At 46.0% G+C, this 12,924-nt stretch overlaps 1 protein-coding gene across 2 annotated transcripts in view; it reads right to left on the reverse strand.

The window, feature by feature from the left end:
* The window catches only part of CHST11 (carbohydrate sulfotransferase 11), a 175,362-nt gene extending 174,637 nt beyond the window's left edge, over positions 1–725 (reverse strand). The window contains exon 1 of one of the 2 annotated variants that reach the window (XM_074581185.1): positions 409–725. In XM_074581185.1, the coding sequence (XP_074437286.1) occupies positions 409–511 (103 nt within the window). In that variant the 5' untranslated portion in view covers positions 512–725. Of the gene's footprint in view, positions 1–393 lie in introns of both variants that reach the window. The other variant, XM_074581177.1, reaches the window with a different exon arrangement.
* Positions 726–12,924: the final 12,199 nt, after the last annotated feature.

A 12,924-nucleotide genomic window follows, 5' to 3' on the forward strand; every position in this document is an offset into this window, starting at 1 on the left:
GGATCCGCAGGGACCGGGCAGCTCCCGGCGCCGCTCTCCGGCCGGTACCGTCCTCGCTTCCCGCAAACGCATGATATGAGGCAGAAAATAATAAATTTTAAAAATAAAACAACTTTCCTCCCTCCCGCGGGGGGGGGCGAAGCGACCTTCCCGCGGCCGCCCCGGGCGGTGGCCGGGACGGGGCTGCAGGGCGCTGCGCCCGCCGCCGCCACCGAGCCCCGCGCCTGCTGCAGCGGCGCCGGGAAGGGAGAACCGGGGCCGGCGGCAACCGGCGGTGGCTCCCGGGGCGCCCGCCACCTGCGGGGAGCGGGGCCGGCGCGGAGCCGGACGCTGCCGGTTGCCGATGCCGGCGGGGTTGCGGTGCCCGGTGCGGCTGCGGTGCCGGTGCCCTACCTGGGTGCAACATACTTTGGAAATAGAAGATGACGAGGATGAAGGAGCCCACGGAAGTGACCAGGACCATCCTGCACACCCGGTTCATCCTCATTACTTCCAGCACCGCCGGCTTCATGGCGTTGTCCGGCGGCACAGAGAAAGAGATTGGGGCGGAGGGGGTGGGGTGGAGGGGCACAGCGCGGCGGAGGGCGCACGGCCGGCGCTGAGAGGAGCCGCTCCGCTCCGCGCCCGCGGCGCTCCGAGGTGCCGGGGAGGAGCAACCGCCGCCGCCGCGCCGGAGGATGCCCGGGCGCCCGCGCCCCGCACCGGCGGGCGCTAATGCCTGCGCTGGGCGTGACCACGCCGCGCGCCAGGCGGAGGGGGGCTCTGCGCGGCGCGGGGGGGAGGCGGGACAGGCGGGGAGCCGGGGCGGAGCGCCCTCCCCCCCCTCTCGCCAAGGGGAGAGATGGTCCCGCCCGGCGGCAGCGGCGGGCGGGGGCGCTCCGGGCTGCCTCGAGGGGCCGCCGCCGCGGGCGCGTTGCGCGAGGGGAGGGGCGGGGCGTGTCGGGCGCGTGCGGGCGCCGTTGCCGGCACTGAGGGAGGAGGCGGCGGTGGCAGCGGCGGCTCTCTCAGGCCCCAGGCGACCCGACAAGCGGCGTCCGGGCGGGGGCGGCTGCCGTCGCGACCCCACCACCAGTGAACTTGACCACCGCTGGGTCACCTTCGCCCTCCTCAGGGGCTTTGGGTCCGCCGGCGGGCAGGGGGCCGCCGCCGCACGCTGAGCTGACCACCCCGGCCCGCCGTCGCCCCGGGAGAAGGAAGCTTTTTTCCGCCCCCCGTTTGGGGAGAGAAATTGAGAAATTCTCCCATTCCTCCCCCCCTTTTTTGTGTGTGTGTGTGTGTAGTGCCCGTCACTGCGTTGATCCTAAATGCCGCCTTCCAGGTCTTCTCGCCTTTTAGAACTACGTGAGGCATCATCTTGCAGCCAGTCCTTGTCGTGGCGTCTTCGGTGTTCCGCTGTCCCGACCGGTAGTCGTTAATGTTTATAATCGGTGTAAACACTGACTTCCAGCAGCACTGAATCATCCCTCGCGAAAACAGTGCCACCTGGCATGACAGAAAGGAAAGGGGTGGGTTTGGTTTTTTTTGTTGTTTGTTTGTTTTTAAGTGCGAGACTTAAGTTTTCTGAATTAACCGCCCGATGGCTCGTTTGTCTGTGGGAAACAAAAGGTCCCTCCGCCGGAGCCCACCTCGCGGTGGTGGGAGAGCGACGGCGGGCGGCGAGGCACCGGCCCGTACGTGGGCGGAATGCCGAGGAGCTCAGCCCCATGCAGCAGAAGGGATCTGCCTCGTCCACGCGTGCCTCGGGCTGCTGGTGAGCCGGGGTGCCTGGGCAAAGGCAGGTCAGCTCAGTCCTCAGCTGGATTTCTGACATTAACCGCACGGGAGAGCTCCCAAACTGGGGCTGTCCTCCTGCTCCGAACTAGACAGGTGTTGAAAAGTACATCGCTGAATGAAATCAGCTTCTTAGCAATATACCATTTATCCTCGCACAGCGTTACCCATTCCATTTGTTCTCCTGATGCACCTAAATACTGGTTTGCTATTGCATTTCATTTTGCAAAAGTGAAAATCATTTTGCTGATGCTGAAACCATCTTCATGTGTAAAAGGATTTTTTCCCCCTCAGATTTCTGTCAATTCTTCCAATGTGTTGGGGGAGGGGTCTTTAAAATTAAAATAGCCCTAAACAGACCCAGGCCAAAGCTGGGAAGCAAGTAGGGTAAAACAGGTCTTAAGCTAAAAAAAAAAAAAAAAAAAAAAAAGCCCCCCCAAAAAACCCAACCAATAAAACCAAAAGGTATGAGTATTCCTCCCTGCGTAATTGTGACAGAAACATATAGTCATCAGGGTTTTTCATTCAGACTTTTCAAAAGCCAAATAAAAGGATGTTACCTCAAGGACAAACCAATAATTGGGTAGACATTTGCAGCAGAGTAGATTATTTAGGCTTGGCCTAGAGTTCCTTTTATTAGGAATAATTTCCATTGTTCATTAAGGTTTTACACAATATTAATTTTGCTCACTTTCTGTAGATTTCTTTTTCCAGCCTTTTTTTTTAGCAGTTTCAATATGCAGTGAGCATTTTCTACTCTTCCTAATGAAACTTTAAATTGGTTTTTCTGTTCTAAATCCAAACCTCAAATGCAACACAAAAACACTAGATAAAGAGAAGTACTAATATGTAATGCATCAGAGTGGCGAATCCTTAAGTCAGCTGACAAAAGTCAACCAGAAGCACAGCCTGACGTTTCAGCATCTATCCATCGATACACATGCTGCAACACAATAGCAACGGCAGTAGTTTAACAGAAAGAACTGGACTGTATCCAGGAATGCGGATCAGACACTGAGGGATAAGGGCAAAATCCTAGAACTCAATACTCAGACAAGTAATGCGAGAAACACTCTATGCTGCAGGAGAAGGTGGTCAGTTGCTCAGTGTGGCTTAACAGCAGTTACTCTCTTTCTCAGCATCCTCCTCTGATGGAACAATGGAGCGTTTTAAAGCAGCAGGAAGAAATTCACCAGCTGTGTTGCCATTTACTATTAAAAAAACATTGTAAAGCAATACCTTCATTACAAACATTGGCAATTACAAACTTAACGTCCACCTGCGCACTTGCAGCATCTCTGCAAATTTCAAACTATGACAACCTTTCCAATGTCAGGTGAGTCAGGACAATGAACTGCAGCAACCTGTTTTTTAGAGACGGAGACAGCTGTCCTTTGGTTTATCTACAGAAAAGAGCATAATCGAGGGAACACAAGGAAACACAGTTGTCTTTTCAGACAGGTGCCAAGTTACAGAATAAGTAGTCGCACAGCTCAGGCACTTCTAAAGCACACCTCTGAGTGGAAGCTTCACCAGCTGCAGAGCAGCAGGGAGTCCAGATAGTACTGTAGGTGTGATCACCTACCATTCCCATGATAATAACCAGCGTTCAGTATCTCTGAATAAAAATAGTCTCCAAGTCATCCAAGAGGCTTCTGGAAAGAAAGATTTAAGAGATTAAGAACCAGATGCCAGTGACATCAGAAATCCAGACAGTGTTTTGTAGAATATTTTGTATAACAAAAAAGCTTTACAAAAAAACAAACAAACAAAACCACCCACATCACTATTGATAAAGCTCTAAAAATAGCAAAACCACAGTTGAAAAAACACAGCAGCACAGACAGAAATACAGTGTGTTGTAAACTCAGGGTGCAATTTATCAAAAAATAGCAAGCAGGGCTAATATTGAAAAACATGTTGAAATGTGAAACAGAAAACTATTAGAAAATAGATGTATCTGTGAGAGACATGTAGGTGTCTGTGCAGCCTTTATCTGTAATGGAAGAACTTCAGAAAAAGTTTGTTTTTAATTATTACCTTCATCCTCTTAAAAACAGAAGGTGAAATTTTTAGAGAATGTCTTCAAGGGCAGGCAACTAGTATTGAGAGAATATGCAGAAGCTTTTAGGCATGTAAGCCACCTTCAGATCTGAACCAGAAACAGCAAATTTCAGACTCTGTCTCTCTGTCTATCCTTAGACCATCATGCCTTCAGTCCCATCACGACTCTTAGACCATAGGGTGAAGCAGTCTGCTTAAGCGTATCAGAAAATCTGGATGTGTCTCTCTGGTTATATGCCGTGGGGACAGTTTTTAACTTCCTCTACCTAAACCAGCCATACCATAAAGAGACCAGGTCTTGTTTTTTGTCATAGAATCATAGAATCATAGAATTGTTGAGGTTGGAAGGGACCTTTAAGATCATCGAGTCCAACCTTTAGCCTACCCTGACAAGAGCCACTTCTAAACCATGTCCCTAAGTGCCCCATCTACCTTTTTTTTTTAAACACCTCCAGGGATGGTGAATCCACCACCTCCCTGGGCAGCCTATTCCAATGTTTAATAACCCTTTCAGTGAAAAAATGTCTCCTAATATCTAATCTAAACCTCCCCTGACGTAACTTGAACCCGTTTCCTCTCGTCCTATCACTTGTCACCAGGGAGAAGAGGTCAGCCCCCATCTCTCTACAACCTCCTTTCAGGTAGTTGTAGAGGGTGATAAGGTCTCCCCTCAGCCTCCTCTTCTCCAGGCTAAACAACCCCAGCTCCCTCAGTCGTTCTTCATAAGGTTTGTCCTCCAGACCCCTCACCAGCTTTGTAGCCCTTCTCTGGACACGCTCCAACACCTCAATGTCCCTCTTGTAGCGAGGGGCCCAAAACTGAACGCAGTACTCGAGGTGGGGCCTCACCAGTGCCGAGTACAGGGGGATGATCACTTCCCTAGTCCGGCTCACCACACTATTCCTGATACAGGCTAGGATGCTGTTGGCCTTCTTGGCCACCTGGGCACACTGCTGGCTCATATTCAGCTGGCTGTCAACCAACACTCCCAAGTCCTTTTCTGTCGAGCTGCTTTCAAGCCACTCTGCCCCAATCCTGTAGCGCTGCATGGGGTTGTTGTGTCCCAAGTGCAGGACCCGGCATTTGGCCTTGTTGAACCTCATACCATTGGTCTCAGCCCATCGGTCCAGCCTGTCCAGATCCCTCTGCAGAGCCAACCTACCCTCAAGCAGATCAACACGCCCGCCCAGTTTAGTGTCATCTGCGAACTTACTGAGGGTGCATTCGATCCCTTCATCCAGATCATTGATAAAGATATTAAAGAGAACCGGCCCCAGCACCGAACCCTGGGGGACACCACTTGTGACTGGACACCAACTGGATTTAACTCCATTTACCACCACTCTCTGGGCACGGCCATCCAGCCAGTTTTTTACCCAGCAAAGAGTACACCTGTCCAGGCCATGAGCAGCCAGTTTCTCCAGGAGAATGCTGTGGGAAACAGTGTCAAAAGCTTTGCAAAAATCCAAGTAGATAACATCCACAGCTTTTCCCTCATCCACTAAGTGGGTCACCTTATCATAGAAGGATATTAGGTTTGATAGGCATGACCTGCCCTTCACAAACCCATGCTGACTGGGCCTGATCACCCTGTTCTCCTGCATGTGCCGTGTAATGGCACTGAGGAGGATCTGTTCCATGACCTTCCCAGGCACCGAGGTCAGACTGACTGGCCTGTAGTTCCCCGGATCCTCCTTCCGGCCCTTCTTGTGGATGGGTGTCACATTTGCTAACCTCCAGTCAGCTGGGACCTCCCCGGTTGTCCAGGACTGCTCATAAATGATACCAAGTGGCCTGGCGAGCACCTCCGCCAGCTCTTTCAATACCCTTGGGTGGATCCCATCCGGCCCCATAGATTTGTGCACCTCCAGGTGCTGAAGCAGGTCCCTCACCATTTCCCTTTGGATTACGGGGGCTTCATTCTGCTCCCCATCCCTGTCTTCTAGTTCAGGGGTCTGGGTGCTCAGGGAACAACTGGTCCTACTGCTGAAGACTGAGGCAAAGACTTCATTAAGTACCTCAGCCTTTTCCTCATCCTTGGTCACTATGTTGCCGGCCCTATCTACTAGAGGACAGAGATAATCCTTAGTCCTCTTCCTATATCCCCCAAGTAAACAGCATGTTGCTTTAATGATTCAAGCCAGTCAGTGGACCTTTCATTTTACCAGCTGCCCTAAACTGTGCTGTCTGAAGTTAGGAAGTCAAACAAAAAAAGACCCATGTTAATGGTCAGGCACCCCCTGACCTCATACCTTGTAGGGCCCTGTAGCACAACCTACGATTGCCTATCAGTCAAAATGTGTTTAGCAATGTTATTCTATTAATGTAACAGTCTTTTAAGATACTGATTCTGATCCCATTAAAAAAAGTCACCGAGACCTCCCTACCCCAGCTGATTTCAGTGGAAGTAGGACAAAGCTCATTTACCTACACAGATTTTTCAGTCAGCAATTCACTGTAGACATGAATAAAAGGCCACCCACCTCCAGGAAGCTACCACCACAGAAAATCGGAAGACCATCCTTGCTGGAAGTAAGCAGATGTCTTACCCCTTCCTCTTCCCTCCAAGTAAGAAACCCCCCCCACCTAACACGTTCCCAAAGCTGAAGAATCTGCTGCGTTTCTGAAATACCTTGTCCTGCATCTTGTGTTTTCTACAGTGATGCCTTAGGTTGTGCCTTAATGCCTCTATACTCTGTGCAACCTCAACTACTGAATTACAAGGAAAGCCCATGTTCTTGCAGTGTCTAGCTCTTGGTTCCAGGTAGATCGCCAGTGTCCTCTTCCACGAATATAGAGGTTATCCTATTTTCAGATTTTAAAATACTTTGGACTAGATGTCCTGCTGCTACCCAGCCAGCTTCCTTCTATATTTCAGAGAGGATTTCCTTTGTCTTCATTCTAGAAGGAACAAGGTTATAGCTTCTCGGACTGCGCGCCTCCCAGGTAATGCAAACCAGACTGATGAGAGGCAGTATTACTAGGAATGCAATGTGTCTTATCTGAACGGGTCATATCTGAAAGGCACTGCTGTCTCCACTTCCCCCGTACTGATAGACCACAGGTTAGTTTTGTGCCTTATTTGTCCATTAAGGAATTACAGCTGCCTCCCTCCCTCCCAAAACTCACTAGAAGTTTTGTTCTGTGATGCGAACAGATTCTTCCCGTCTCTGAGGAGAGTTTGAGAAGCTGGGGAGCAGGACAGGATTTCCAGGGCTAAATAAGGAGCTCCTCCCATCTTCAAAATGCATGTGGTACCTTTAGTATTATCTATTAGTAATCTTTATTATTACCTTTATTATTAACTACTTGTTATTATTATCCTCAATAGAAAAACATCCAGGCAAACTTTAGGAAACTCCCCTGTAGTGCAGACCCTTGCAAGAAACATTTTTGCCAGAATTGTATGTACTTGGTCTGCAAGCACACAAAACTGTGCTGTTAACGTCAGTTTGCTGACAAGATTAAATAAACATGCTTGTGTCTCTTAAGACCAAGAACAATGCTGTACATTTAAATGACTTCACAATGACTGACAAAAGTTTCTCTTGAAGAACTGACTTGATTTAATGGTACAGGATCATGGCTCAGTTAAACAAGATAATTGAAAGGACAAGCATGCATTTGGCTTAACTAGATTCAGAAGAAGCAATATATGACATATTTCAAGATTAAAGTAGGATCTACAAGCAAAATCTGTGGTTGATGCAAGACCACTGCGATAGTAATTGCAAAGCTCTTAGTTAAAGGACTTACAGGACACAGGCATAGAAGAAATTTTTTAAGCTTCACTTTGGAAGGTGCAATTTCTAGAGGTGATTGATAGATGCTTATACCTCTGCCCACTGTCATCAATAGCTGTAACTGGATCAAACCCAGTGGTCCAGCACTGTCCAGGACAATGTCACCAGTTTCAGAGGAAACATCAGTAAGCCCTGCAACAGGTAGCAGTGGTCAAGTCTGCCAAAAGACTGACATTTGCTTGCAACGTTTATTAGCTGTAACTTGGCTTTTGTCCTGCAATACAAATGGGTGCACTTGGGGAACATCCCCCAAAAATCAAATCCAAGAAAAATTCCAATGCACCCTGTCACCACAGCTACAACCAGAGCAGCCAACACAAATTCCTGGCCAAAGCAGACACTAAAATATTTGCCAAGTTCTACTGATGTTTAGCTGTCTTATTTTTTCACCCTATGTGCACTTTCTTTGCAGTTTTCCCCATTGCTAGTTAAGGACACTTTTTATGAAGTGAAATTATTGGAGTAAAATTTAACAAATGTAAGGGCCAAGGCAGCTGCAAGGCAAGCTGTTCTGCACATGCAAATTCCCCTTGTATTGAGTTAGTTGCATTTCTTAAAAGGACTTTTAAATGGACACATATTTTCCCCAGTGATGGGGATGCACCCTTAAGCTGCACTGAAATTCAGATGTCTTCTTCGACTGACCTTAGGGCGTCATCTGAAGTGTGACTCAGAGCACACAGAGGATGAAATAAAGAGGAATTACTGGCTTTCCATAGGGTTGTTCATCCTAATTCTATTCTCAGATACCAGGGATTACTCATATGCTCTTCAGAACATATTGCTGGCATCCTGCTACACTGCTTACTAGACACAAGAGTCTCAGAATAAAACCTAGTAGCCAGGAAGGCAAGATGTGGTAGCTGTTGGCTAGCAGAAGCAGCACACCACCAGGAGAGTACAAACTGCATATACTTTACGAAACATAAGCATGCTTCCTCCATTCACCCTGCAGCACTTTCTCAGCTGAAATCCAGGCAAGCTGCTTTCAGGAGCAAATTGATTTGTCTCCAAGAGTTGGAGTAGCTTTTATGTTACTCTGGAGGGGAAAAATACAGCTGAATAGGAACAAACACACATACTTAAAATAGAAGAACTATCTTTGCAGAAGCGGTGAAGAGAATCATAGAAGAAATTATTACTAGGGGGGAGGAGTAAGGAAAATATCTACCCCACCCAAAAAAAAAGAAAAAGGAAACTGGAAAATCCATTACTTAGATTGTTGCCATTCTACTTTTTTAAATTAAAGACAAAATCATCTCCTGTGTTTACCCTAAACATGATTGTTTGTCTTTTCTGAAATAGTTTCTAATTATTTTTGATTATGTAAATAAATTGCTGGTATTTTCTGTAAAGTATTTCTTTCAAAACCATTATTATTGTCACTTCTGGAGTAGGTTCTTCTCACCAACTCTTATATCCCATCCAGCTGGTCCCCAACTGGTCAAATGTCAATACATGGTTCATCAACAGAAAGGAATACACATTTACATGACACAATTCATTTGCCCTGTTTTGGACATCTAAAGTGCAACGAGATAAATCATGCCCTAAAAGTGCCCATTGACTGAAAAGCTTCTGGATGTCTAGCTCTGCTACAGACACCTATATTATACATGAGGAAAGTTAGGTGAAACAAATCCCAACACAGGTTTCTAAATTTCATTTAGTTTTGAAGGAAATGCTACTAAATCTCGTATTTTCTCTACTCTAATGTTCAGCATTATATCCTGTTTTCTTGTCACCTACCTTACAAAATAACCTGCAGTCAGAAATGGGAGCCACATTCTTCATTGTTACTTGTGCATGTTAATTTCAGTAGAGGCTGTTTCAAGTCAATAATATGTCCTCCCTTTTCCTATATTTTTTCTACAAAAAAAATCCAAGTAGGGACAAATACAAACATTTTCCTTTATAAATTGTTTCCCATTAAAAGTTTTTAACCCTATCTCAAAATTCAATACTTTTATACAAGATTTTATTTCATTATGATCACCAGAAAATCCTTTATTCTTTTTTCCTCTTTTTTTTTTTAATGCTAAAATTGAAGATAAACATATATCCTCTTTGCCTTGAACTTGTTCAGAAGACCATTTTAAGTCAACAGATGCTGGGAAAATCCTTTGTTATTTTTCAGTGGTGAAACAAGTTCTGTGCAATTTTTCATTCTACTTTACGTGTATCACTACTACATGTTCAGTTTATGCACATATTTGATGTAAATGTATGCTTGAAGTCCTTAGGACTTACATGTGTTGAAGATTTTCCAAAATCAACAGCAAGTCAACATAGTCTTAAGTGGAAAGTCACATACCTCTTACCTCTTGTTATGCTTTTCCTATGTCTCATTCCTCTAACGTTTGCACTAGGAGGAAAAAAAAAATCTACTGAAGCCAGTAGAAGTACAGGTGTGAAAAACAGATCCGAGGTTGAAAACAAGTTTTTTTGTGCCCAGAGGACAATTGCACTCCTGAAAATCATCAGACTGAACAGGAGAGGCAGCAATTCATACTTACAAGTAGGACTTTCCTCACTGTCTACACCGCAGTGACCTTAGGCTTGAGAAGTGCTATGAGGTGCTTAACTGAAAAGCACTATGGGATTATAAGGAGCAGTTTAGAAACACATCTAAAAGAAAAGCATTTTCTAGAGCTAATTAAATGCTAGGGTTTTTTCTCTTTCGCCATCCCTCCTCAATTAAAAGGTGTGACTTCAGGGACTCTTTCTATTTAAAGGATGTCTAAGTGATATTACAGGAGAGGGAACAGAGATAATAAATCACACAGCAGCTGTTGAAATAATATTATCCAACCTGTAAAGACATTTTTCCAAATCACTTCACACATTCGTCACTCCACCAGTATTGCGTCTGTATAATGAGTTACTCCCTTACCTTTCCCCTCTGGTGTGGCTCCCCCGTTCTTACGAACTGCCTACACAGGAGTTGTGATTCCAACTGCACTATGAAGTCTCTGCGAAGGAGAACACAACTCAGCTCCAGCAAAGAGAATCTAAAACCCCTGTTGATAGCTGAGTATGGAAAAATGCGGCTTACATGGTGAAGCGTATCTCGACCTAAGGAAAAGGTTTGAACCTACCCCTAGTTTAACCATATTAAGAAAAATTAGCACAAATAGAAAGGTTACCCAGTTTTAGTAAGTCTTTCTTCAGCAGCCTAGAAGGCAAAAAGGGATATTTATGTCACCTTTCTTTGGAACAACAAGGTAACAACTTCTTACAGAGCAAGAGCAGCAACTACAGCACATTTTCTTGAGTCATTCAGGTATGGTTTCCGATCTGGTTTATGAAACGTGAGCCATAATTCTATCAAAGCTTATCTCTTCCTGGAGATGGGCTAGGATAACATATCCATATCGACTCTACAACATCTATCAAAGGCTGATGAGGAATGAATACCATTAAGCTGTCTGTCTGACCCTGCACAGGAAGAAGAATGGCCATTTGCTGTATGATTCATGTCCAAAAAAAAAAAAAAAAAAAAGGGTGCAGAAATGCTTTCTGGAGGCTCCATGCTGCCTCATTATTTTCTTGTAGTCAATATTTAAGTAAAACCCATAGAGAATGCATATATGTAGTTTGGACTGCAGAAGCTCATAACTTTGATGACTTTCAGACCTGCATTGATTCCCTTTTCACTAGTCTCAAAATCAACTATCGTTGCAAATGCAGCCTGAAAGACACATTGGTTTCCACCCACCCCCCCCCAAAAAAAAAATTTAGCTAACCTTGAGAAGAAAGTTTTCTGTCAATGCCACTGCAAATTATCCTTTCCAATGACACAAAAAGGATTTCAAATCATTTTATAAATAACAACTGCTGGTGCAGCATCCATTTGAGTGAGAGTATTTCAAACTCAGACTACTGAAAAGCAAACTGATCTACTTCTACTGACAGAGTGCCACTCTTTCAGTAAATCATGCCATACAATTTAGCCAGCATTTGGCATAACCAGGGAGAGTGAGATTTTCTTAGGGGAGATGAGCCACTGGTGGAGTCAGAGATTGCTGTGCTGTCAGATCGGTTCAAGGAAGTTTGCGCCTCCACATAGTGCTAGCTGTTCATTCTCACCAAGACTGGAGATCTCTATTACCTTTGTGTGTGTCGTTTACCAAACCAACTTTCTGTGTGGCCATATGGTACCTGAGTGTGGTGGGTTTACCTTGGCCAGCTGCTAGACCCCCACCCAGCTGCTCTCTCACCCCCCCTCATCAGCAGGGCAGGGGCTAGAAAATAAGATGGAAAAGCTCATGAGTTAAGAACATGGAGATCACTTACTAATTACTGTCACAGGTAAAATAGACTCTACTTGAGGAAGAATAATTTAATTTATTGCCAATTAGAAATAGAGTAGGATGGTGAGAAATGAAGAACTGGAAAAAAAAAAAAAAAGTCTTTCCCCCAAACCTCCTTCTTCCTAGGCTCAGCCTCACTCCTTTACTCTTCTATATCCTCCTGCCCTGAGCAGCACGGAGGGATGGGAAATGGGGATTGTGGCCAGTCCATAACAGTTCCTCACTGCCCCTCCTTCCTCTGCACATGGTTCCCTGCTCCAGCGTGGGATGCTCCATGAGCTGCAGTGTGGATATCTGCTCTGACATGGTCCTCCATGGGTTGCAAGGGGACAGCCTGCTTCACCATGGTCTTGTCCATGGGCTGCAGAGTGATCTCTGCTCTGGTGGTTGGAGCACCTCCTCCCTGTCCTTCTTCACTGACCTGGGTGTCTGCAGGGCAGTTTCTTTCAATTTTTTTTCTCACTCCTCTCACAACTGCTACGCAGCATGTTTTACCCTTTCTTAAATGTTTTCCACAGAAGTGCCACCAGCTTCGCTGATGGGCTCAGCTTTGGACAGCAGTGGGTCTGGTTTGGAGCCCGCTGTGTCTGGCACAGGGGCAGCGCCCCTCATCTCTTCTCACAGAGGCCACCCCTGCAGCCTTCCCGCTACCAAAGCCTGGTAGCCAAAGCAAAGTCCAATACACTGAGGAAGTAGATATGATCATCCCTTGGGTGTTTAGACTACAAACCTTTCCTCCCCTCCTTTCCCACATTACCACCAGTTTGTTTGCAAAGTAAAAAATTAAACAGACCTAGTTCAAACCACAGCCTGCTAACCCACCATGTAACTGATGGGATTAAGGAAAAAAAAAATAATCTGTGATTCATTCCAAGGAGAATGTAAACCATGACCAGAAAGCACTTTAGGGAAGTGGATTTTAGCAGTGTGTGCACTGCTTTGAATACATATTAACACAACTTTTACTGAAATGA

This window comes from Larus michahellis, chromosome 1 (assembly GCF_964199755.1).
Source record: "Larus michahellis chromosome 1, bLarMic1.1, whole genome shotgun sequence".
NCBI classification, from domain to species: domain Eukaryota; kingdom Metazoa; phylum Chordata; class Aves; order Charadriiformes; family Laridae; genus Larus; species Larus michahellis.